This window comes from Suncus etruscus, chromosome 20 (assembly GCF_024139225.1).
Source record: "Suncus etruscus isolate mSunEtr1 chromosome 20, mSunEtr1.pri.cur, whole genome shotgun sequence".
Classification (NCBI taxonomy): domain Eukaryota; kingdom Metazoa; phylum Chordata; class Mammalia; order Eulipotyphla; family Soricidae; genus Suncus; species Suncus etruscus.
Window position 1 is genome coordinate 9,546,750 of NC_064867.1, and position 27,214 is coordinate 9,573,963.

The window sequence follows — 27,214 nt, forward strand, 5'->3', positions numbered from 1 at the left end:
TATGAATAAAGAATGATATTGTTTTTTATTATGCCTGTTGAGTTTTGTAATATCTCTCAACTATGTTCTTTTAAGGGTCTCAGTGCTAAATTATGCTGATTGTAATCAAAATAATATTTCCTGGCACTTTGGACTGCTACTTAAAACTTATGAAAAGATTACATGTACTTTATAACAAAAATTTGCATGATCCAAACTCTTTTCCACTCCATTTAGGCACATTTAGGCTAGTACTATTATCCTTTAATGCTTTGGAGATCATTTTAGTTTTCTAAGATCTCTATTTCTCTTTTTCTTTTTCTCCCACCTCCCCATTCCTTCTCTGACCCTCTTCTTCTCATCTTCTTTTCTCTCCTCCTCTTGAAGAACTTGTGCCAGGTGCTGTATTAAACATTTTTATCTGACAGAAATGTTGGCTGTTTACCCAATATTTATTTTCTCTCTTTTCCTCAATATCAAAAACGCGTATTGTGCCCATGCAAACACTTCCCAGAATCTGAAAGATCAATTTAATTTTCATGAAAATGGTTGGATATGACTTTCAAAAAAGTTATTTTAAAGGGCCTACATTAGCTCTCTGATGAGGCTTTTGCAACCACCCTTCTTACTCTTTCTTAATTTGATTTACATTGGTCTGGCTTCCTAGAATTCGGTTTGTGACCAGAAAGAAAGCTGGAGGAGGAGCAAAAAGTTAGAAAGCTTCCAGATAGAAACACAGAACATCAAAACCAACTCCAAGTTTTATTTTAAGTAAGAAAAATACAATAAAATTATTTAATTACTGCTAATGTGAATATCTAATATTAAAAATGGAAAGCCCTTATTCACCAATAAATAAGTCCCATGTATAAGATTTGTATGATTAGTCCTATTTTATTTGGGGGGTAGGTGGACCACACCAGATGCCTTCAGAGGTTAATCCTGGCTCTGCACTCAAAAATTGCTTCTGACAGGTTTGGGGGATCATATGAGATCGAACCCAGTTCCATCCCAGATTGGCCGTGTGCAAGGCAAATGCTCTACAGCTGTGCTATCACTCTGGCCGATGATATTTTCTTAATTGAAAATATTTTTTAAATTATTTTCAACTGTTATTGAAACAGCTGTCCAGACTCTTTTTTCTCTCTCAGTTCTTGACCAGTAAATGACACATTCCTTAACTTAAAAGTAAAATTATCTGGTGGCTTATTCCTTATGAAACAATATTTTTTCTCCTAATCCTTCTAGCATTCCAAGGGAACTAATTGACATGAAATAAAGTGAGTAGTGGACCAGAGAGACAGTACAGGTTAAGAAACTTTACTTAGCTGAAATCTGTGACAAAGCTGCAACCGTTATTCAAATTTGGCATTGTATTTGGTCCTTTTAGCACTGCCAAGCATGGCCCCTGAGCACAGAGCTAGGAGGAATGCTTGAGTTCAGTGCCAGACATGGCCCCTGAGTGACACCTCATGCAACCACCAACCAAACAAACAAACAAACTCATATTTAAACTGGAGAGTGAGTACAGAGGTATGCAGATGATCCTCAGTACTATATTTGGATCTCTATGCACACTCTATGCAGGAGTAATCCCTGGTTAAAAAAAAAAAAATCAAAGTAAGTGCTGAATACTACTGGCTATAAACCACACACACAAATACATATACACACACCAAAATATAAAAAATGTATATGTGGGGCCGGGCGGTGGCGCTGGAGGTAAGGTGCCTGCCTTGCCTGCGCTAACCTAGGACGGACCGCGGTTCGATCCCCCGGCGTCCCATATGGTCCCCCAAGAAGCCAGGAGCAACTTCTGAGCGCATAGCCAGGAGTAACCCCTGAGCCTCACAGGGTGTGGCCCAAAAACCAAAAAAAAAAAATGTATATGTAATACAGTTTATGGCCAACTCAGAAGGAATTGATAAACTGATGAATGCCATTCTCAGAGTAGTTTCACCTGAGCAATAATTTATTTACCACATCATTTTCTTAGGAGCTATAGTTGTGTCTACCATTTATGACAAGTAGTTTCTCTATGAAGGAATCATATTTTGTAAATACAGTCAGTTTCCTGTGTCACTAATTGGTCTATCTGTGTATTCTCTCAGGATCTGTTCTTTGGAAGTGCTTTAGAAAACTGTTACTATAGATTGTGAAAAGAGTCTAATAAAGTGTGAATTGGGCAGAGGCTTTAAATTAGAGAAGGCAAGATTCAGAAACCGTGGGCCCGGAGAGATAGCACAGCGGCGTTTGCCTTGAAAGCAGCCGATCCAGGACCAAAAGTGGTTGGTTCAAATCCTAGTGTCCCATATGGTCCCCCGTGCCTGCCAGGAGTTATTTCTGAGCAAATAGCCAGGAGTAACCCCTGAGAACCGCCGGCTATGGCCCAAAAACCAAAAAAAAAAAAAAAAAAAAAAAAAAGATTCAGAAACCATTCACCTCTGTATTTGTGGGTAAGGTACTTGAACTGATTTTCCATTTGTCCCTCTGTAAAATGAAGACAATAATAGCTTTCCTTCCTACAAGGATGACAGGAAGGGATGTATGGAAAACATTTGACCAAGTATGGCCTTCATTGTACAATTGTGGGACATATGATGGGATTAGGTACATGCCTTGCATGGTAGAGAACCTGATATTCTTCCTAGTAACACATTGATACCCCAAGTATTGATGGACTCTAGACTTTTCAGTGCCCTATATCTGTACAGAAAATAAAATGTAATGAAAGGACAGTTGATTCTAAGCTTTTATATCCTAAGACAAAAATCTTGAAAACAGGATTTTTCTCTGAATTTCTGGAATGTGGAACATGGTAAAAGACCAATGATTAAAGGGTAAGTCAGAAAGAGGCATGCTTGTAGAAAGTTGTGGCTTCCAGATTAAAAAGTTTTGACTAGTATGTCTTTTAGTTGAAGTGGTGAAGATGTGAGAGCAGGAGGGTTCTTTGTCCAGTCTGTAAATGGACATAATTTTATTCCACAGTAACCCCAGCTGGCCCTGGTGAACCTCATACACTCTATATATACATGTGTGTATTTGTCTGTGTGTTTATGCATGTGCCTGCATGCATGTGTGTGATCTGTCTGTGATACACATCCTAGAGCTCAGTGTGATATGATCAATATGATCATAATCCTGATAAGTTATACTATAAAACTAAAGAAATGAACAATTACCTTGTTCCGCATTTTCATATATACTTAATATTATTGTCTGTATCAAATCTATTCTCATTATTTAGGGATACTCCCTGGCTTGAGGACTACACAGTGCTCAGGACTTAACACAGGTCTACTGCATACTATTTAATATTTTAATAGAGCTATTAAAGGGTCATCATAGAATTCGTTGTTAGTTTTTGGGTCATACCCTATGATGCTCAGTACTCCTGGATCACTCCTGACAGGTTTAGGGGACCACATAAGGTGCTGGGGATTTAACCTACAGCAGCCATGTAAGGCCTTATCCACTGTACTATTGCACTGACCCATATAATTCTTTATGCTTTTATTGATGCGTTTCTGTCCTTTATGTCTTGACAGTGGAGAAGTAAAGAACAGATGAGGGTCTGAGGACCTTCATAAAAATTGTTGGCAGTTTTTTAACCTTAATATATATCTACTTGTTTGTTTCAGAGTTTATTACCAGTTCTAGGCTCAAGGCTTAGATGAGTTCTGGTGAGTGCAAAAGATCATCTGAGAGTGCTGGAATTTTACACCTGGTAGACTAATTGCCAGGTAAGTAGCTTACCTCCTGTACTATATTTTTGGTCCCAACTTTAATATTTTAACACCTATATTATACAAATAGTTGGGATGAATCATATTTGGGGGGGGGCCCACACCCAGCGGTGCTGAGTGGTTCCTCCTGGCTGTCTGCTCAGAAATAGCTCCTGGCAGGCATGGGGGAGCATATGGGACACCGGGATTCAAACCAACCACCTTTGGTTCTGGATCGGCTTCTTGCAAGGCAAACGCCGCTGTGCTATCTCTCCGGGCCCAGGATGAATCATTTTTATTTATCAGAAAATATTTACCTTGTTTTTATTGATACAGTTTTTAATTATGGTAGCCAGAGGAAACAACTCGTGTATTAAGAAATGATATTAGACTCTGTGTAAAAGCAAACCAGCATTTTTTTTTACCCAAGTTCATGAAGGATCTGGATTACAAATGCAGTTGGGTAATGTAGTTGTCATAAATGTGCTTTGAAATGGCATTAACTGATTGCTCCTATCACATCAACAGCCTAAGTTAAAAGTCCCCGTGGGGATTTCACTTTAAACATAAAGCTTGTTGGAGGAATGACAAAAATGCAGCCCTTGCTGATTAAATTTAAATTTACAATACGAACAGGATTGAAACTCAACCTCCCTGGGCTTACTGGAAGAAATGTAGCTTAAGAAAATGTTCCTCTAAAAACCAGACAAATATTGGGACTTTCTAAATAACTTTCTCCTTTTGCTCCTTACAACCTTGCCACCAGGTATCCACCCCTTTCACCTCCCCAAACTTAAAATTCTCAGAGAACTTTAATTTTTATTTATTTATTTTTTTAATATAATTTTTATTTTGATCATAGTGTCTTACATATTGTTGACAATAACATTTTAGGTACATATTTACATAAAATCAGGGGGGATTCCCATCACCAAATTGTCCTCCCTACACCTCCGTTTTTGTCCTACCTCCCATTTCCTCTTCCCTCACCCCCAGGGCGGCCAGAATATGTGGTCCCCTCTGTATCCAACCCACTACTTAGTAGTCTTGCACCTGTTTGGTCTTGATGCCTCCCTTATCTCCCCCTCTAACTGTAGGCAGGACTAGCTAGTTCAAGTTGCATGATTTTGCCTGAAAAAGAGAAGATAAATAAACTGGGGTAAGAGTCTAATACTCCAAAAATGGATGGAATCCTTCTAGAGGCTCTGATCATCGATTTGGGAGATGAAGGAGAAAAAGAAGGTGAAACACTCCACCAGTACCAAAAAAAGTGTCAATTATCCAGTGAGGACTCCAGCTATATCGATAAGCACCACAAAAAACAGACGAAAAACAAAACAAAACAAAAAACAAACAAACAAAAACAAACAAACAAACCAAAAACACGCCATGGTCTTGAAATAAGAAACATGGCATAGCACATAACGAAAGAAGAGAAAAGAAGAGAAAAAAATAAGTATAATTGGGGACCACGATTTCAGTAGTCACACCCAAACAGAGAAATCGACCAAAATAGATAGGTAAATAAAAATAATAACAATACTAAATGAAGGAAAAATATATATATAAATTAAAATTTTTATTTTAAATGATCATCACTAGCACCATCATTATTTTTTTAGAGGCATATATAGAATCTGGGGGAAGTATTCATAACTAGAACTCTTAAATGCCAAGGCAATGTTAAATGGACATCTCCTGTCCACTAGAGTAGATGGGCTAAAATAAGTCCCCTGAACTGGTGGCTTTATACTTAGCTTGGGGGCTGCTTGGCCTAGCTTAGATCTTGCCGGGTGGCTTTTTCTAGGCACACATCGGGTCCCCAGGGTCACCCAGCTTTGCTTGGAATAGACCCTGCCCTAACCCCAGGGTCTCATGTGTCATTGAAAGCATGCACTGGTCAAGTGCCCACAAGTTGCACAGTCCTCCTACTCTTTCCCAGCGAAGGTGGAGGGACCCTAGCTCTGAGTCAACTTTGTGGCCTGCACCCAGCCCGCACCCAGTATTGATTGCAGAGACTCGGGGCGACTGGCACAGAAGCCCGGGCTGGCCAGGAAGGCTGTGCCCAGTGCACCCTGCCCCGCCCCAGCCCGCCTCCTTGGGCTCCCTGTTTGCTTGCGCCCAGTGGCTGCATCTGCGGGTCCCCCGGGGGAGAGGGAAGGGGGTGCTGCCTCCTTTAACCACAGTCGTGCCCAGACAGCGGGAACCGCCGGGGGCAGCCTGGAGAGGGGGGTAGGAGCAGCGATGAGCCGCGACCCCGACTGCGAGTGCAAGGAGGACGGTAATGACTGGTCTGGGCGCGGCTGCCACTTGCACCCTTGCACGCTTGGCACGCGCTTTTGATTCTCCCGGGAAGCTGGTGGTCGTGTGTGTGTGTGGCGGGGGTGGGAGGTCGTTCCGGGGTCCTCTCCAGGGAGTGGCTTGGAAATTCTGACTTTTGGAGGATTCCATCCCAGCTCTCACCCAATAAATAGGTTTCTGTTGGTTTGTTTTTGTTATTTTGAAGGCTGAAACACGTGAGGTTATTTTGCAAAGCTTTTAGATCGCCAGAGCACGATCATGCATTAGTGGGGTAAAGACGTCTTGGGGGGGGGGGTGTCACTATAAAGCGCGTCTTCATGTTGCCCCAGGCAACCACCCCGCAGGTGCCTGCCCTAAAAGAAAGATGCTCTTTGCGTTGTAACCCAGCGCAGCCTCTCCCTCCCTTCTCTTCCTCTGAATTCCCCAACAGCAAGCTTGGATAAAAGAGGTGAACTTGCTCTTTAGGGGACACTGATGTTGTGAATGGAAGAGAGTGCACAGATTTGGTGGTTGTAGAGCCTGCTGGGCTCCCCAGCTCTGTAATTATTTGAAATACAGCAAGAAGTAGAAGAATGTCCCAACCCTGTTTGTGTGTCTTTTGAATTCCTTTGCAAGTCCTCTTTTGTCTCTCTATTGAAGGATTGATTAGAGTTATCCCCAAACCTTTTCCTGTTGAAATCAACCTACATCTGAGGTCCTTTGCTGAAGGACCTCAAACCCCAATCCTTCAGTGAGTCCCTGGGGAAGATCCTTTGCTCCTAAAGGTTCTTGTTATTGCTATTCAGGCTTTTGAGTCCTTAGTTGTTGACCTTGAGAAAGAAATCTCCTGCAGGAATAGCTCTTCTTTAACTGCAGCCCCTTTGGGTGGAGCTGAGCTAGGCTTAATGAAGCTTCTGTACATCAGAATTCTCCAAGGACTGAGGCTCCACCAGGGCTGTAGAAGTATGAATTGGCTCACTGGCCTTGAGCATCACTATTCAGGACAGGAGGTCAAACAAGAGCCACTAAGCTACAAGAAACCTTTCATTCCTTCCTTTTCTGTCCCAAGGAAAGTTCCTAGGAGAACTTCCCTAGCATTCGCTTTGAAATATTTTTGTTGGGGAAAAAAATGTATTCAAGATAGTATAGCTGTATACATCCTCAGTCACAGTATTATTATTTTCATTTTATGGCATAAAAGCCCGACATTTGAAACTGCTGGAAACTGCTGTTTATCAAACGACTTACTTTTGTGTTTCAAGGGCCAGCCTGCATGTGATTTCAGACATTTGACTGAGTTCTGATTGAAAAATACAAACCAGATTTTTTTTTTTGAAAAAAAAAAATACTATGAATAGGGCAGATGTTAGTCTATGAAGCAAGGATGGGTAGGGTAATTGTCTGGATACCTGTCAGCTTTGCACCAGCCACTTCTTTTTGTTTGGTTTTGAACCTCGTGTTATAAAGCAGAATAGCTTTGAGGACTCGGATAGAAAATTAAAAGCAATAAAAGTATCTCTTCTTTCTAAATTAAACAGATGTCCTTGTTAGCAGGCAAGTCTGAAGCTTGAGGTGATTTTTATAGCAGCTAGCCATAATTAGTGAAGTGCAAAGTTTAGTTTTAAGTCTGAATTCCAGAAGGTAGAGGTGCTTAGGTTGCTGTGTCTGGTTGATTTTCTTTGAGCAAGTAATGAGGGGATAGCATAGCTAATAGTGCCAAATGTTTTCTCTGACAGTATAAAAGGAACAATATGTATATTTACCAGAATTAGTAATTTTCATGTATGTGACAAGATAATGAGAGGTGACATTTGGTGATTGTATTGAGCAAATGCCCATGTTAATCTCTAGTCTTGACTATTACAGACATGCATTATGAAGAATGTCATATGAAAACGTGTTGCAGATAAGAATTCTAAGTCTAGTCATGCTTTGATGCAATTTATGATCTTCACATTGTATATTCAAAGGAACTTTTAGCAATTAATTTTACTAGGCTTAAATTTAAATTCCATTAAAAATGAAGAATTCTTTGGGCTCAGGTAATATTGCTCCCTGATGATTTACTATAGTAACACAAAACTTCAGTGTAATTCAGTCTGCATTGTTTTTTTGGGAGGTACATCCTGAGATGCTCAGATATTACTCCTGACTCTGAACTCAAGAATTACTCCTGGTAGAGCTCAGGGGACTATATGAGGTGCCTTGGATTGAATTTAGGTCAGCCTCATGCAAGGCAAGAACCTTATCTGCTGTGCTATTGTTCTGGCACCCATCATTGCTAGAGATGGGGAGATGTGCCTGACCCAGGTGTGCTAACACTCTCTATATGGCTTTCAGGCATCACTAGATATAACTACCTGGATGGCCTAATGATCCTCATATACTGTGGTGCATGCACACCACTTTGTCCTCAGACTCAAGCACTAAACCATGGAAGTAAATCTAAAATTTTAATGGGAGGAATATCAAAACTTTTTCTCCAGAAAAGCTAATTTTGATATACTATAATACAATTATGCATGTTTTGATACCAGGCAACTATACCACTCAGGAACAAAATTTCTTCTTTGTTCTTTTTTTTTCTTTCCCTCTTTCAGCACTTCTTTTTATTCCTCTCTCTATTTTTTTGTTTGCTTTTGGTTTATACTCAGTAATTTCCTGGGCATACTTTTGACTCTGTGCTCAGGGAACACGTTGGAGTGATTGGAAACAGTCTATAAGGCCAGGACTCAAACTTAGGTCAGTCACATACAAGGCAAATGCCATAGCCCCTGTATTATTATTCTGGCCCTTTCTTTATTTTTTTTTAAATTCTCTTTTCATTATCATTGAAAATAATTGTCACCAGGGCAAATATTATCATGAGGCTCTTTCAGATTCTTTCAGAATCAGAAATCAGAAGTGCAAGCATATTTTGAACTACGAGTACTTTATCATTTCTTAGTGCCCAGTCAGTAAAAAGAGAATGCTTTACTTGTTTTTGAGAGAACTTTCCTTAGGGGCTACTCTAACATCCCTTCTCTCATTCTTCTCACATTCATTCTAGACTCTGGTAGTACTGTGGGGACAGAAACGCCCACGGGTGAGATCCAAGCTGGGTATAGGAGTGGAAAACAGAGCAATAAAAATGCTTACAAATACACTGGCCTACATCTTATTCTGTGTGTCTCTCTAGATTTATAGTTTGACTGTGAGTTTCAGTTTCTCCATCTGTAAAGCAAGGATAAACCACCCTCTGTTTAGAAAGGAATAATGTCCAAAGCATTCAGTAGGTAATAGGATCCCCATAAATAAATTTCTCATATTCTGAAAAAGGAGATCTAGAGGTTAATGAGGTAATTGAAAAAGTGTTAGCACCATGCAACTTCACAAAGAGAGAGCCTGGGAAGACATTCATTCAAGTACATAATGTTAGCTGCTGAGCCCAATTTACATGTGTGATTAGACACTGAAGATTTTTGACCATTGCTGTTGTATCTTTGGAATTAGGGCTTTTATTTTTGAGATATACTAAGAAGACAATTTCTATATTGAAATGAAAGAGTTCTGGTGACTCACTGAAAGTGAATTTTTAGAAAATGATGATCAGTGGCACAATGGAGTTACTCCCACAATTGACTTCAGACTACCCATGGTTTTTACTGAATGTAATTTGGTAGAGCCTACATATATCTCTTTTTCATGCATAAGGACCAAAAGGGCATAGGCCATCATCTTTAATGTACTGCTTTTCCAGCAGCTAGAAAAGTGTCTGGTATAAAGTTGGTACAAATAGTCAGCACATGCTTATTAGATAAATCAAAGCATCCATGAATAGGAGAATGATTGGGAAATAATAACATATAATTTCTTAAATATTTTATTGTCTTTTACCTTTGCATGGAGGCTTTGAATTTACGTTCACTTTTTTTTAGTATTGTTATAACAGTAAAATAAGTATAGATATATCAGTTGGTTTTGAAACCAAGAGAAATAGTTAGCTAACCAATAGCTGTATTTTTGTTGGAATTGATTGACTATGAAATCATATATGAAGGCATTGATATTCAGAAAACTATTATATATTGAAAAAGGATCTAGGTGACTAGATAAAAATTGAACAGGTAGTACATCTAAGTTGTGAGGCTATGGAAGTGCCATGAATATTTTTTCTTATATTTCTGATTCTTGTGTTACAAGTAGACTTTCTTTTATAAAAAAAGAGACATCTTACAGGATCTGTGTTATTAAACATTATCACATGTCATTATAATTGGTTATTACATTACCTAATGCCCTAGATACTTAGTTTATATTTCTAGTTTTCCAAACTTACTTTCCTTACAATTTTAAACATGCATAATTTTTATTTTATTGTGTTCATAAAATAATACAATTGATTGAAGATATGAGCTAGTCCAAAAGAGATTCAAAGTAGTAAAAGCAAACATTTTTAGTAAAGCAAAATTTTATTGAAATTTATTGAAAAAATTTACTTAGAGGAGTATGTAAAGAGTATGGAAGTAGACATGTGGGTTTCTCCAAAGTAAAAAATGCCAATATTAATTGTCAAACCTAGAGTCATGTAAAATATATTGCTTTGCTAAGAATCATAGCTAAGTTTTGTTGACCTCCTCTCTGTTCTGGCTCTTTGTTATATAAAATAACCTTGCATGAATTTCTAATTTATCATTAAATATAAGTGTTCCTCACCTGAGGTGTTTGCAAGATGGTTATTATTGGATACCCTTGCTTTTGTTAGCAGAGTTAGTGTGACATAAAAAACTTTCTCTTTCTCTCTCGCTCTCTCACTCTGACTTGCTCTCATTTTCATCAGCATTTATTCTTTGGGAACAAAATATGTAAATAATAACTTTTAAAGTTAGAAGTTTATATGTTTCATTAAACCATTATGTTGCTTTATCACACCATCCCTTTGAATACATATTTTATTTTTTGCTTATTATATTTTTCATTTTGGGAGTCATGCCCTGTGGTGTTCAGTGCTTATTCCTGATTCTGTGTTCAGAATTAAATGTTAGTGTTTTCAAGAGACTCTATGGAGTTCCAGATATTGAAACTAAATGGACATATGCAAGACAAGTACCTTGCTTGCTGTATTGTCTTTTCTGCCCAGATTGTATATTTTTTATTTCCTTGTTTCTTTGGTTTTCAGACTGAGGAACAGGTCTCCGGCCACATTTTCTAGGCCCCATCAACCATATCATCTTTTTCTCCACCTGGGAAACTCCTATTCAGTTTGAAGGACTTACTGAATCCTCTTTGAGGTGCTTCCCTCATATCACTGAGCATCTCTGAGCGCTCATCCCCACGCCATTAAAAGTACTATAGTACACCTTGTTAAGAAGCCCTCAATTTTTTTCTTTATTTCATCCCACTGTGATAGAAAAGGTATGGAAATGTATACATGAAATAAACTGACATCTCCTATGTAAAACTTGCTCATTTATCTTTGACAATAATAGTTTCTATCCAGGACACTTTTATCCCCTCTTTTATCTTTTCACCTACAATTTGTAATGACTTCTTAGGAAATCTAATTCCACACAGTTTTCTTTTTGTGTTCACAGATATTTTCCCTCCCTCTCTTTTTCCCTCCCTCTTTCTTCCTCCCTCCCTTCTTCCTTCCTCCCTTCTTCCTGTTTCTTCTTCCTTCCTTCCTCCCTTCTTCCTGTTTCTTCTTCCTTCCTCCCTTCTTCCTGTCTTCCTTCCTTCCTTCCTTCCTTCCTTCCTTCCTTCCTTCCTTCCTTCCTTCCTTCCTTCCTTCCTTCCTTCCTTCCTTCCTTCCTTCCTCCTTCCTTCCTTCCTTCCTTCCTTCCTTCCTTCCTTCCTTCCTTCCTTCCTTCCTTCCTTCCTTCCTTCCTTCCTTCCTTCCTTCCTTCCTTCCTTCCTTTGCTCAAGGTATATTCTAAACTCAGTTGTAACTTCTGGGGGACCATGTATTGTGCCAAGGATCAAAACCAGATTGGCTATATGCAAGGCAAATGCCCTACTCACTAAACTATCTCTCTGGGCCAAGTTTCCATTTTTATTATGAATCTTTGGATAGATATAGCACAAAACCATCATTTTATGCAAATGAAACTGCCATACAAGAGAAGAAGAATATTTGCCATATTTCTAAAAGCCTCATTCTATTCATAGCCCCTTTGCTTCTCTATAAATAGTAATTACCCTAATTTGCTAGCAATTGATTCCTTAGTTTTTATTTTAGCTCTTCAATTATGCATTCCAAGATATAACAATTTAGTCATGCCCATGAAAAAAATGATATATTTGAATGTGTTGATTTACCCTCCTCTTCTATATTCTTTTTTTAAATAATTACTTTTTTAGAGCTGTGGATACAAAATTCTTCATGATTGAGTTTTAGTCATAGAAAGTACACCATTTACCAGTGCACATTTCCTGCCACCAGTGTCCCCAGTTTCCCTCCCAACCTCACCCACGCCTGCCTCTGGGACAGGCATTTTATTTCTCTCTCTCTTTCTCACTCACTCACTCACTCACTCACTCACTCACTCACTCACTCACTCACTCACTCACTCTCTTTCTACTATTTTATTATGACTTATCCCTTAAAGAACCAAATCCTTGGATAATTCTCTGTTTTCTGGGTAGTGTTGCTTTCATATTTTAGTTCACTATTTTCCTCAAAGGTTGACTTCTTTTGAACTCTAGTTTATAGCTCTTAACCTTTCTCCTCCCTGGAATGTACATGCCCAAAGCATGTGTTTATTAATGAATGTCAGCTGTAAGGTCGGTCTGATGGCTCATTAGACTATACCCATATTATAAGGGTCAGCTGGTGGCAAAGGCCCTACCCGCTGTATTGCCTCCACCCTGTAGTTTGGGATCTTTAATGATCATCAGACCTGCTCTGTAGAACTCTAATGGGAATTAAGATAATGATCTTCATAAACACTTAGCACCAGGCATGACTTATTCATTGTATGTTCTTTGTATTTACATCAACTGCTGCTATTTATGATGATCATTCGTTCTTAGGTGTGTTTGGCAGGTCACTCTTGGAACCACAGCTCCTTTGGTATTTTCTCTGTTCTATTACCACTGCTTTTGTGTACTGACAATCAAGAACTTGAGGCTGTGACCTTTCTTGATCACCTATGGCATGTTGGGACCTAGAGGTTCTAGGCATTCAGCAGAATGCCACAAAGCATTCAAAATCCCAACACAGTTGTGGTGAGAACAGGCATTGCTTCATGAATTACTGATAGGACCTTCATATTATGAAGTGTAAACTTCTCCTTCAACTGGCTAAAATAGCTTTGTGTAAACTACCAAGATCCCCTCTCTCAAATAGTGTCACTGTTCTTCCCGATCACCTTGACTCTATCTCTTCTCACAAGTTTCTCTTGTGCCCAGATAGAAAATAGGAAACTCTCCTTACTTCAGCAGAACTCATGCTATTGTAATTTGTGATAAAAAAAAATCAGCACCTTTTCTATGCTTCATTTTTTTGGGCAGAGCAAGTTCTTTTATATGAATGACATTGCTTGGTATAATCCTTAAATTCCAGAAATAGATCTCAAATTATATTTTTCATAATTAGTCAAAAAAGTTTCTTATTGTTCTTTGTGTATTTGCTCCTCCAGACTTACATTAACTATATTAAATTTAAAATTAGATGAGCACTGATGCTATCTTTCTAATTATTGCAAATATTAATAATTTGAGATGCTTGTAGGGTTGTTTTGCAAGATTTTATGGTAAACACTTTTTTGACCTATTTTCAGAACTTTTAGATTTTCTTTCATTTTATTTCTGATCTCTTAATTGTTTTGGCATTTGTATCTTCTTACTACTGTTAGGAATGGTAACATGTTGGATATACTAAATGTTTAGAAATAAGGTTTGTTTTTTAAAAAAGATTTAGATTAACTAAATTATAGCAGATTGCAAAATTGTATATTCATCAGGAATTCATTTGCTGAAAAGTAATTAGCCATGCATAGCTATGAAATTGAAACTGAAAGACTATACACCTGGCTATTAAAAGCAGTTGTATAAAATTGTGTGGATAATGGATTTTTTTTCCCCTTGAGTTCAACTTGTCTGTTTTTTGTAGTAAAATGACATTGCTTCTGACAGAAAATAATTTTAATTTATAAGGAGAGGCTTGAAGTGGTTATTTTTGTGTTGCTTATATGTTTTTCTCATTCATTTTAGTTTGGACTTTCAAGCAGCTTTTTATGGTCTAGTTTTCATTTTACACTAACATGGATATTCTATCTGTTGTCTTAACAAATCCTTGTGTTGGAATTTAACATATTAGAATAGTCCCCCACTGCTGAACACTTAGTTTTTTTCAGCATATGTTTAACAATCAACAAAATATAGTTAAATATAACTGGCTAAAAATTATAAATGTAGAAGACAAAAATTTGAGAAGATGCAATAATTTTAATAAAAGATTACAATGCTTTAAGGCATACTATAGTGTTGAATATTTTTCATAGAGTATATCAGGATACCAAACCCTTGAAAATCAGTGATTGGAAATATTTTTTGACAAAATGGCTTCTTGATTAATCATCTCTTGGCTAAATCTCTTTTCTATATTTTTAAAAACAACTTTACTTACTTACAACTAACCCCATCACAAAATGGCAAGAAACAAACAGAAACTTTCTCAGAGAAGAAATACTTAATGGCATATGAAAAAATGCTGTACATCATTAATCATCAAGATGTAAATTAAAACTATAAAGAGATATCATCTCACACCAGAGACTGACACACATCAAAAAAGAACAAAACAACCATGCAGATACAAAGGGAGAGAAAGGGACTCTCATTGACTGCTGGTGGGAATATCAACTGGTCCAGCCATTTTGGATAAGAGTATAAATATTCTCAAAAAACTAGATATTAAACTCCCATATGACCCAATAATACTACTTCTGGAAATATATTCTAGAGACCCAAAATACAATACAGAAAAGTTCTCTGCATTCCTATGTTCATTGCAACACTGTTCACAGTCTTCAGAATCTGGAATCCTGAACCCAATTGTCTGAACACATAGTGGTGGATAAAGAAACTGTGTCACATCTACTCAATAGAATCCTACACAGTTGTTAGGAAAGATGTTGTCATTAAATTTGTTAATACATGAATAAACATGGATAGTATGCTGAGCAAAATGAGTCAGAGAATGAGGGATAGACATAGAATTGTACTCTTTTGTGAGATATATTAAAAAAGATAGTATTAAAAATAGACAATAGACAAAGACAGTAGAGGTGAGGTCAAGGAGGATTTCTCCATGGTAGGAAGCTTGCCACGAATAGTGGGGGAGTGTAATTAGGGTGGGGGAAAGAACCACTATGATCATGATAGTTGAAATAATCACTCTGGACAAGAACTGGGTTTTCAAAGGAGAAAAAGTGATATTCATAATACCCATTAAGTAACAATATTGCAATTCACTGTGCCAGAAAAAGAATGAGAGGCATCTTCAAGGAAGAAACTGCACTCTCCAAGCAAGTGAAAGCAGAAATTAACAGATGGGAATATATTAAGCTGAGAAGCTTCTGCACCTCAAAGGAAATAGTGCCCAAGATACACTAGCCACCCACTGAGTGGGAGAAACTATTCACCCAATACCCATCAGATAAGGGGCTAATCTCCAAAATATACAAGGCACTGACAGAACTTTACAAGAAAAAAACATCTAATCCCATCAAAAAATGGGGAGAAGAAATGAACAGACACTTTGACAAAGAAGAAATACAGATGGCCAAAAGACACATGAAAAAGTGCTCCACATCACTAATCATCAGGGAGATGCAAATCAAAACAACGATGAGATACCACCTCACACCACAGAGAATGGCACACATCACAAAGAATGAGAATAAACAGTGTTGGCGGGGATGTGGGGAGAAAGGAACTCTTATCCACTGCTGGTGGGAATGCCGTCTAGTTAAACCTTTATGGAAAGCGATATGGAGATTCCTCCAAAAACTGGAAATCGAGCTCCCATACGATCCAGCTATACCACTCCTAGGAATATACCCTAGGAACACAAAAATACAATACAAAAACCCCTTCCTTACACCTATATTCATTGCAGCACTATTTACCATAGCAAGACTCTGGAAACAACCCAGATGCCCTTCAACAGACGAATGGCTAAAGAAACTGTGGTACATATACACAATGGAATATTATGCAGCTGTCAGGAGAGATGAAGTCATGAAATTTTCCTATACATGGATGTACACGGAATCTATTATGCTGAGTGAAATAAGTCAGAGAGAGAGAGAGAAAAACGCAGAATGGTCTCACACATTTATGGGTTTTAAGAAAAATGAAAGACATTCTTGCAATAATAACTTTCAGACACAAAAGAGAAAAGAGCTGGAAGTTCCAGCTCACCTCAGGAAGCTCATCACAAAGAGTGATGAGTTTAGTTGGATAAATAACTACATTTTGAACTGTCCTAATAATGAGAATGTATGAGGGAAATTGAGAACCTGTTTAGAGTACAGGCGGGGGTCGGGTGGGGAGGAGGGAGACTTGGGACATTGGTGATGGGAATGTTGCACTGGTGATGGGTGGTGTTAAAAAAAAAAAAAGAAAAAGTATAAAAGATGCACTACAATTTAGGATTAACTGGAAAAAAAAGAAATTGTCATAATATATAATAGAAAATATTCTTTCAATTTTATAAAGTCCACCATGAGGTATTAGAAAAAAAAAAAAAGAAAGAGATATCAATAATAACACAATAATTGTGAGAGACCTCAACACAGCTCTGTCAATGCTTTATAGGTCAAACAGACTGAAACCCAACAAAAATATACTAGACCTGAGAAAAGAAATGGAAAAAAAAAAGAATGAGAGTGTGTGTATGAAAGAGAGAAAAAGAGAGAGAAAGAGAGAGAAGTAAAATGTCTGACATAGAGGCAGGTTTGGGGAAGGGGAGGTGGGCAGGAGGGAAACTGGAAAAAGTGGTGAGAAATGTGCACTGGTGAAGGGATGGGTGTTGCACATTTTATGACTGAAACTTAATCATGAACAACTTAAAATTATTTTAAAACTTTATTTAAACATCCTGATTTACTATATACATATATAATATAGTTATGTCAAGTAAGTCCAATCTCACCAACAGTGTGATCTTTCCTCCACTATTGTCTCCAGTTTTTCATCTAATCTTCAGCCAGCCCCTTGTCAGGCACAAAATAATTTTTATATGGTTTGTTACTATAATATACAACAAATATACAACAAATGGTAAGCAAAATTATCCAAAAATAGAGTTGGTAAAAGAATATTTGTGGATATTGTTATATCTTGTTTTATAACAATAACTTATTAATCAGTTATTAATGTTAATCAAAGTAATTTAGCATTTACTGAGCTGTTTGTTGCTAAATGAGCAGTGAAAGGAGGAAAATGGTTTGAATTTTGCTTACATATAGGTTGAAGCTTAGTCTTCATCCAGACTAGCACCAATGGCCTGCAACTAAATTTCATTCTACTCCCTGGTACATTGGAAATCATAAAAGAAAACAATACTTATCACAGGGAGTTTTGTAAAAACTTCTAGAGTATGTCTATAACATTGAAATGTTCCTAATCCTAATTCCTTAATAAACATTTAATAAGTAGAACAATGTAAATATATATATATATATGTATATATATACATACACACACACACGGAGCACTCTGGGAAGTGTTTTAAAACAAATCTTAAATAAATTACAAAGGCATTATGCACTAGTAAGATAATGTCTACCATTTATAGAGGCCCTATGGCTTCCTACATCCACACCGGATATTCCTAGTGGACCACAGTTGAAATTTCATAACTGAGGGTTCACTGCTCAGAATGAGGACACCAAATGGTAGGATTTATGGGGAGCTACAAGAAGGAAACAAGACTGGAAGTGGGCTGCTGTTGGAAAAATATTAAGGAACACTGTTTTAAAAAAGTAGCTGTAGCTAAAATAAATAAAAAGAATGACTGTTTTTTTGTGTTTTGAAATCACATTATGGTAGTACTCATGTGTTCCTCTTGTTTCAGGGCTTGGAGTTTTCTCTGGGTGTACTTGGGAGACAAAGCTATGAAAGGGATTGACCCTGGGGTTCCATGCAAAGCACAAACAAAATCCAATTCAACTATCTCCATAACCCTTGGAACATTTAAAAAATATTATTTCTACTTACTCTGAAAAGGTACAGGTAGAGAATTCATAGAATAACATAATGATTCATGTTGCAAAAACTTGCATGAATTAATTATCTTATGAAAATAATATAGTATTTGCATAGTATTCTCTTGTTTATATAGATCACATCTTTATGATCTATTTATCAATTGTTGGACTCCTTGGTCAATTCTGTAACTTATCTATTGTACTCAGTGCAAAATAATGGTTTGGCTATGTCCTTTTGAATATCTTTTATGTCTTGGAGGTAGATAACTAAAAGTGGAATTGCTGAGTCATTTAGTCATATGATAGCTACATATTGTTTTTCCTAAAAGTTGAGCCAGATAATATTCTCATCAGTAGTAGATGAGAGTTAGTAGATTTTTTTTTAAATTCTGGAGATTTAATCCAGATCTCATACATATAGTATACACATTACACTTTCTCAACCCCTAGAGTTGAAGGGGTTAGACCAGTGAGATATCCATGTCTATTTTTTATTAATGCTTTCTCTTTCTCCCTTCCTCTTTTTCTCTCCCTTTCTCTCCTTTTCTCTCTCTTTACTTTTTCCTTTTTCTTTCTCCTTAAAAGCCAAACACAAAACATGTATTAAAAACTATTAAGTTGGGCCAGAGTTATAGTATAGTAGTTAGGATACTTCCATGCATGCAATTAACCCGAATTCAATGTTGGAACCCTGTATGGTCCCCTGATCCCTTCCAGGAGTAAGACTTAAGCATAGAGACAGGTGTAAGCCTTGAATATAGTAAGATGTGCCCCCACAAAAAACAAAAAAACGTATATAGGTATAAACATGAATAAACTCAACTTAAGAATAAACCTAACTAAAGTGTAAGACTTGTATACAGAAAGCTATAAATATACAGAGAAAGTAACACAAATTAGTTCATAGACTAGAAGACCAAAATATTAACATATAACTTATAATGTATGAGCAATAGAATTAACACAATCTTAACAAAATATTAAGAGAAATTTCTTCAAAATAAGAAAATTTTACCCTAAAATTTATATGATGTCTCAGATTGCCCCAGTTAGTTAAATGATTCTGCACAACAGTAAAGTTGGACTCAAAACAAGTCTGGATATCAGAATATATTACCAAATGGCATTCATCAAATCAGCATGGTACTTGCATGCAGATGGGTAAATAGATTAATTGAATATAGCAGAAATTTATGATACAAATTCCTGTGTAGAAGGTCAAAAGATTTTTCAGCAAGAAATAGGATAAATAGTGAAGAAAGACAAGCATTTAAAAGTAATAGTGTTAAGAAATTAAATGCACATACAAAAGAATAAATCTTTTAAAAACAAAAGACTTTCAGGATAGAACATTTAGAAAATAATTTCCTTTGGTTTACTGGGCTTCACCCAGTGATGCTCATGACTTACTCTTGAATCTGCTCAGGGATCAATCATGGTGGACTTGCAGGGAATCATATGGGGTGCCTATGATTGAATTTCTGTTGGCCTTGTGCAAGGCAAACATCTTGACTAATAAACTATTGCTCTGGCCGGAAAACATAGAAAATAATTTTAAAACCTTACTTCATTGAACAAGTTCAATCTTTGTATTGCCTTTGTGGGCACTTGCTATATTTCTTATTAGCTGAGAGTGTCAAGTTGTTTTCTTCTATTTATGAAATGTTATTAGATTACTATTGTTGAGGTCTTCATCTTTGATTGTTTAATCCTGTTGTTGTTTTCTTTATCATTTTCTCTTCTTTTTGTATTTTCTTTCTTCCCATGCTCTCTAGTAGCTTTTTTTTTTTTGGGGGGGGGGTCCATACCCAGGATGCTCAGGGTTTACTCCTAACTCTATCATTAGGCATCATTCCTGCCAGTACTTGGGGAATCCTATACAGTGCTTGGGATCGAATCTGGGGTCATCTGCATGCAAGGCAAAAACCTTACCTATTCTCTGCCCTGGTTAGATCAGCATTTTAAATCACCATTTGCTATATGTCTCCAACTTACTTTTTTCCTTTTTCTTTTTTTAAATTGTTATTGAATCACCATAAGATACATAACTACATAATTGTTGATAGTTGAGTTTTAGTTACTCTTTTTAACAAACATGGCATTATTTCATCTTCTGGCTCTTTAGCTCAGAAAAGGCTGAAATTATACTTATTGTAATAAGGTATAATGCCTCTGAGTGAGATGTGCAGAGGTTTACTAGAATCTTTTGTATTTGTTACATTGTGGTACCTCTAGCATTTCTCTGTATTCTTGTTTATATTCTGTTCATTTTATGTAGAAACATAAACCTCACACAAATAACCTCATATGCAAATAAAATACAATTTGTACATAACCTTGCATAATTATAATTAATATTCCTGATGTGAAAAAAGTGATAACATAGGTAAGAGACACGTTTGAAAATGGAATTCATTGATAGGTTATTTGCAATTGGAATAAAGTAGAGCTTTTGGTCCTCTGCAGTGCTGTGGAGATATGACTGATCTCTAACCTACAAAACTTGTACACTTTTTCTTCTTTGCTCTCTGAACCATGGCTCTCAATAGCAGCACCATTAGAAAAGTCTATACTATAGCTTCAAGGAGAATGAACAACCATTCTTTACTCCTTTTTATTCGGCTTATGATTTTTAAGAGCCACACTAAATTATGACTTACTTATAAAAAAGTTTTTGTTTGAATGTAGGTTCAATTTCTAGTAAATCTATTACATTTACAGAGCTTTTAACTTCTTATGACAATTTTGTTGCAGAACATTCCCATGCACGTGATATTTCAAAAACATAGATCACATCTTTCTGCTGTTTCTGAGTTTCTGCTTTTCTCTGTAAGCAGTAGTATGAGAGAGATTATAAGTGTTGCATACAAATATCAAAAGAATGGCAATTTATGTTTAGATTTCAGTAGTCAAAATAGAAATTACAAAGCAAAACACTAGTTTTGTTGATCAGCCTTATTGTTTTGGGATAGGGATTTCTAAATTCCTTTATTTTGCTTTCATTAAAGAATCATAAAAATCCTGGATTTTTATTCATAGAGTTATAGAAGTTATATTTGTATACTTTTGTTTTTTGTTTATGTATGGATTATTTTTGTGTGTGTGTGTGTGTTTGTGTGTGTGTGTGTGTGTGTGCCACATCCAGTGATGCTTAGGGTTACTTCAAGCTAAGTGCTCTGTGACCACTCATTCCCTAGCTTGGGGATCATGTTTTTTTTTTTTTTTTTAATTTTTTTTTTATTTAAACACCTTGATTACATACATGATTGTGTTTGGGTTTCAGTCATAAAAGGAACACCACCCATCACCAGTGCAACATTCCCATCACCCAAGTCCCAAATCACCCTCCTCCCCACCCAACCCCCGCCTGTACCCTAAACAGGCTCTACATTTCCCTCATACATTCTCAATATTAGGACAGTTCAAAATGTAGTTATTTCTCTAACTAAACTCATCACTCTTTGTGGTGAGCTTCCTGAGGTGAGCTGGAACTTCCAGCTCTTTTCTCTTTTGTGTCTGAAAATTATTATTACAAGGGTGTCTTTCATTTTTCTTAAAACCCATAGATGAGTGAGACCATTCTGCGTTTTTCTCTCTCTCTCTGACTTATTTCACTCAGCATAATAGATTCCATGTACATCCATGTATAGGAAAATTTCATGACTTCATCTCTCCTGACAGCTGCATAATATTCCATTGTGTATATGTACCACAGTTTCTTTAGCCATTCATCTGTTGAAGGGCATCTTGGTTGTTTCCAGAGTCTTGCTATGGTAAATAGAGCTGGACATGTTTTACCAGGAATTGAAACAGGTTTTCCTTCATGTAAAGTGCAGATTATACTGGTGTTTTTGGAACCCAGGTGAGCAGAGCACTTGCAGATTCCAAACCATCCGTGAACCAATTTGAGGGAATAACTTTCTTTATTTTGGTGGAAGGGTTATTTATAGGGTGTCAGCTCTGTGTGTTCTGGGAAAAACATGGTATATGCTCTGTATGAAAAAACAAGAATGTGTGCTCTATTATGGAAAAAATAGGATGTGTGCTCTGTTTAGGGGAAATACAGGATTGTGATCTGTTATGTTTAATTACATCAAACATGAGCTCCAGTCATCAAGCTATTTCCCTGAACTCTCCTGTATACATTTTTTGTTGTTGTTGTTGTTATTGTTATTTGGGGGGTTACACCCGGTGGTGTTCAGGGATTACTCCTGGCTCTGTGCTCAGAAATCACTCGGCAGGCTTGTGGAACCATATGGGATGCCGGGGATTGAACCCTGGACAGTCCCGCATCGGCTGTGTGCAAGGCAAACGCCCTACTACTGTGCTGTCGCTCTGGCCCCACCTCCTGTGTACTTTGAAGGATTATTCAGTAAGTTAGGGTTTTAAAAAGGTGTAAATAAAATGCAAAATTTGGTTTAAAATTACACACACATACACACACACACACACACACACACATATATATATATATATGGTTTTTGGGCCACACCCAATGATACTCAGGAGTTACTCCTGGCTCTGTGCTTAGAAATAGCTCTTGTCAGGCTTGGGGGATCATATGGGATGCTGAGGATTGAACCACCATTCATCCTGGTTTGGCTGCATGCAAGGCAAATGTCCTACCGCTGTGCTATTGCTCCGGCCCAAAAATTCCATTTATAATAGGATTCAATAATGTGAAAAGAAATAAAATTGTAAAGAAATAGAAGATGAAGTTAGCATCTTGGTCTTTCAGTGCTTAGGATCAAAGCCAAGGGGTGGTGGGTAGAAACCATAGGTTGTTTACATGGACCTTTTATATAAATACCAAGGCAACAATGAGATATTACCAACTTCTATAGTTGAGGATATGTGTAACCTCTTCAAAGCAAGTGATGGCTCATTCAATTTAGAAAAGGATAGTCTGAGTTTAGTTCTTCAAGGGGCAAGACTCTTGATCTATCTAAATGTTCTGTTATTCCTCTCAAAGATCTCTCTACCTGATAGAAATAAAGACAGTAATGCTGAGTTGTATTTGGTCTATTAGGGAACTGAGAAAAGATGTAACTAGCCCAGAAGTCTCTTTACAGTCACTAAAAGTCAAGATGAGGTTATTTCAGCCAGCAAGGACCCTCAGTGTTTGGTCAAGCTGAAGAGAGAGCACACTCAAATATATTTCAGTCGTTACTCCAGACAAGAAAGCAATACATATCTCATTAGCCAAGACAGATTGTTCACAATCATCTCTACTGATCAGCAGACCACCCCAACTTTTCTGCCTTCTTGAAGTGTTATACATCTTTTCTCCTCACACATCTAACAGCTATTAAAAGAATATTTTTTAAAAATGGCAAGTAGAACTTTGAGAACAAACATCATATTAATAAAATATTATTGTAATAATGCCCAGAGACAATAGTGATGAGGGCCAGAAGGTCCGGCTCACATATGAAGCTCACCATAAATAGCGGTGAGTGCAGTTAGGGAAATAAATATACTAACAATTATCGTGACAATCTTAATAAGTGAGAGAAATAGGATGCCTGTCTCGAATACAGGCAGGAGTTGGGGCACTGGTGGTGGGAATGTTGCAGTGGTGAAGGAGGGTGTTCTGTTTATGACTGAAACCCAACCACAATCATGCTTGTAATCATGGTGCTTATATAAAGATATTCTTTTTTAAAAAACAAAACAAAAATATTATTGACAAAAGGGACTGCTCAATTTATTGTGTCTGACCAAATTTCAATCTGATTAGACTAAACAAGATACATTCGGTTACCTCTTTAGAGCAGTTGAAACTATGATAAAGAGAAGATTAATTAAAGATTAAGATAAAGATGTATGTTTTCAGCATACCTGAGTAGCAGAAAAGCAATATTATCACACATAGCCTTGATACAGAGGACCTGGGCTGATTCTGCCATTGATAATAGCACTATGTTTGAGTAGTACTTTGTCAAAGTAAATATATGCACTCAAATATAGGTTTTAAATCTGCTGAAATGTCACTGGGATGTCATTTGTTTACTTTATATCTAGTTATTTATCTTTTTAATTTATTTTGTCTTACCCTGGCTCTGCATTCAGGGATCACTTCTGGTGGTGCCCAGGAGACCATTTGGGGTACCCCAGATTGAACTTGGGTCAATCATATGTAAAGCAAGGACCTACCTCCTATACTATTTCTCCATCACCTTAGTTCTCTATGTAAAAAGAAAAAAGCAATGCCATCAAATGGCATATTGATCCTATTTTAATTGGAAGCCTAACTGTTCCCCTATATCTTTATACCTATAGAGGCTTTTGGAAAGCAAATATAGTGAAGGTTTTTCAGCAAATAGATGTGCTATGCCTAGAGGAGGCTGAAAGATTGTCTGCTCATCTTCTCTGTCAGTTATTCATTTGAGCCACCACCATGAAGATCCTTAAACATTTTTGCAGAGGATGTATTTACTTTCAGAAATGCTAAAATGTGATGGCTGTTAGTTATGTGACTAATTGAAATTTAATTTAAGAATTAAATTTAAAAATGAAAAACGTAATTGAAAGATAGTTTTTGGCCATAGAATTACTGACTTTTTGAGAAGCATGTCATCTTGTGTTGCAGCATTTCTTTCAGAGCATCATTTCAATAGGAAGGTTAAAGTACCACTTAAAACTATGAAGCTAGCTTGGGGTAGAAACTGAACTGGATCTCCCATCTCAAATTTTAGAGTATTCTTTCTGGGCTTGTCATGAGAACAGATGATTAAAAGAAAGAAATCAGCCCTATAGAAATACTGATTACTTTAGAGTTGGGTTTTTACATGGGTTTCTACCAGCACCTGAGATTTCTTGGTCCTGTACTAAGAATTTCAGCATTAGGGAGCACCTTAATGGGAAATATTGCAGAGCAGCTATTTAAACTACTTTTCTCAGCAAGCCATATTTAAATATTAAAATCTGTTTTGGAGATTTAATCCCAGCATTGACAAATCTTAAATTTCCACCATGCTTATTAAATATATTGCTAAATTCTCTCTGTCTGAATTTTTTATAAGACTATTCCCATTTCAGCACTATGAATGCTGTGCTATTTGATCTCCTAATACTTTGTATCGATTGAAAAAAATCAATCGAGACTTAACTGGTATTTTATAACATGCCCGTTCTTTCAGATGCTATGTGGGTCAAAAGAATACACTTAAGGAACATATTCCCTTCATATGTATTTTTATCACAGTATATTCTGTAATGGTTTCAACTCCGTTTTATTTCATACCTAATTTGTATGAAGAAGTAGTGATAGAGGAGAAAGAAAATCATTGAAAAATTGAATTTCTTAATATTTGTTGGTGGTCTTATTTTTCAAGTTGATGGCACCACAAAAAAGATTGTAGAGACTAATTGTAGAACATAAGTATGATGACAGTTTTATCCAGACATGTTCTATGCAATATGTCAGCTTAGCAGCTAATTGCTCTCTTATTGTTTCCTATGTGTTAGTCCAATCTTCCAACAAGAAAGGCTGCATACATATTGAAAAAAGAAAAGTTGTTGCAATCAATCATAGCTTGACTATCAATTCTGCAGGTGACTGTACCATTTCTGTGACCTCCACAAAGTTAATTAAAATTAACCTTCCTGATTCTCATTCTCATATTTGTAAAATTGGGCAAGATAGGGTAATCTAAAAAATTGTGTTGAAACATGTAAGTGCCTAATGCAGTGTCTTTTTCATCCACAGTAATTCAAAATATAGTAGTTTGTTCCCATTTGGGTTTTCTGGAAGCAGACTCCTGAGTCAGATGGTTGAGTGAGTTTTGTAGCTGCTTTTTGTTGTTGTTTAGAGGAGGGGGCACACCCGGTGATGCTTAGGGGTTACTCCTGGCTATGCGCTCAGAAATCGCTCCTGGCTCCGGGGACCATATGAAACACCAGGGATAGAACCAAGGTCTGTCCTGAATGGGCAAACACCCTACCGCTGTTCTATTGCTCAGGCCCCTATCATAGCTGCTTTTGAGAAGCTGGTCCCTCCTGCTCATGGAAGATGGCCAAGAAGAATGCATTACAAGACAAGATTCCACTGTGTTACAGATGATAATTTTACTAAGAAGCCTGGAGTATTTATGAACAACATGTCAGTTGTTCCATAGTAAGAGAGTTGATATTCATGCATTCGTTTCTAATATATTTGAGGGATAATGAGATATGGATATTTATTTTTTTCAGTACTCTGATGTGTCCTTGTGGGTAGGCATGGCAGTTTTGCTACAGATAGTAATAAAAATACTACCACCAGAAATTAATTTACATGTAGACAATGAATACAAAGAACAGTTCTACCCCCATTTTTTTTGTTTTGTTTTTTGGTTCACACTAGGCAGTGCTTAGGGGTCACTCCTGGCTCTGTGCCCAGAAATCACCCCTGGCAGTGAAGGATAGGTCCTGTGACTGGCATATCTGCAAATGTCCCCATGTTTCGCCTCAGAGGCTTAGAGTTTGACCAGTCTCACTCCCAGAGTGCTTAGAGAACTGCAGAGCATGTTTTGATAGGAAAACACCCCAGAGGACAGAGCAAAACCCTGTTTCAATATGTCTCATATGTGCCTGACTTGATTTCAGTACTCTTATGGATTAGGGAACGAGCTTTCCCTTCTGTACTCTCCTATAGTGTGCGGCAGTTAATCTGTTTTCACTATTGTTTGTTTTATATGTGGTCTGTGGTATCTGATATTATCCCTCTTTAGTGCCTGGACCAAAAGCAACTGCAGCTAATACTTTTATCTGACTGTTGACCTTAAGTACAAGATCACGAATTCCAAAATTGTTTTTATTATAATACAATTGCAGAAGGGAAGTATATTCTGGAATGGGGATTGACATATTTAGTGGGTGGAAGATTTATGATAGATTCAGCTTCAGATTTCTTCTTAGTGTACATTCCACTCTTCAGTGTGATACCTAACTGCTTTTTGTCACTGGGAGATGTGCCCCACCCCTGCTTATTTTTCAGTCCACTCAGTCATTCTGTGATTTGTACTGTTCAATAGAATGTGGCTTAAATGG

General features: G+C 37.1%; 1 protein-coding gene across 1 annotated transcript in view; it reads left to right on the forward strand.

Annotated features, from left to right (window-relative positions):
• The first annotated feature begins 5,849 nt into the window (after positions 1-5,849).
• Positions 5,850-27,214, forward strand: part of GADL1 (glutamate decarboxylase like 1) — a 239,878-nt gene continuing 218,513 nt past the window's right edge. The window contains exon 1 of the mRNA XM_049766059.1: positions 5,850-5,985. Coding sequence (XP_049622016.1) covers positions 5,949-5,985 — 37 coding nt within the window. The 5' untranslated portion in view covers positions 5,850-5,948. The remainder of the gene's footprint in view (positions 5,986-27,214) is intronic.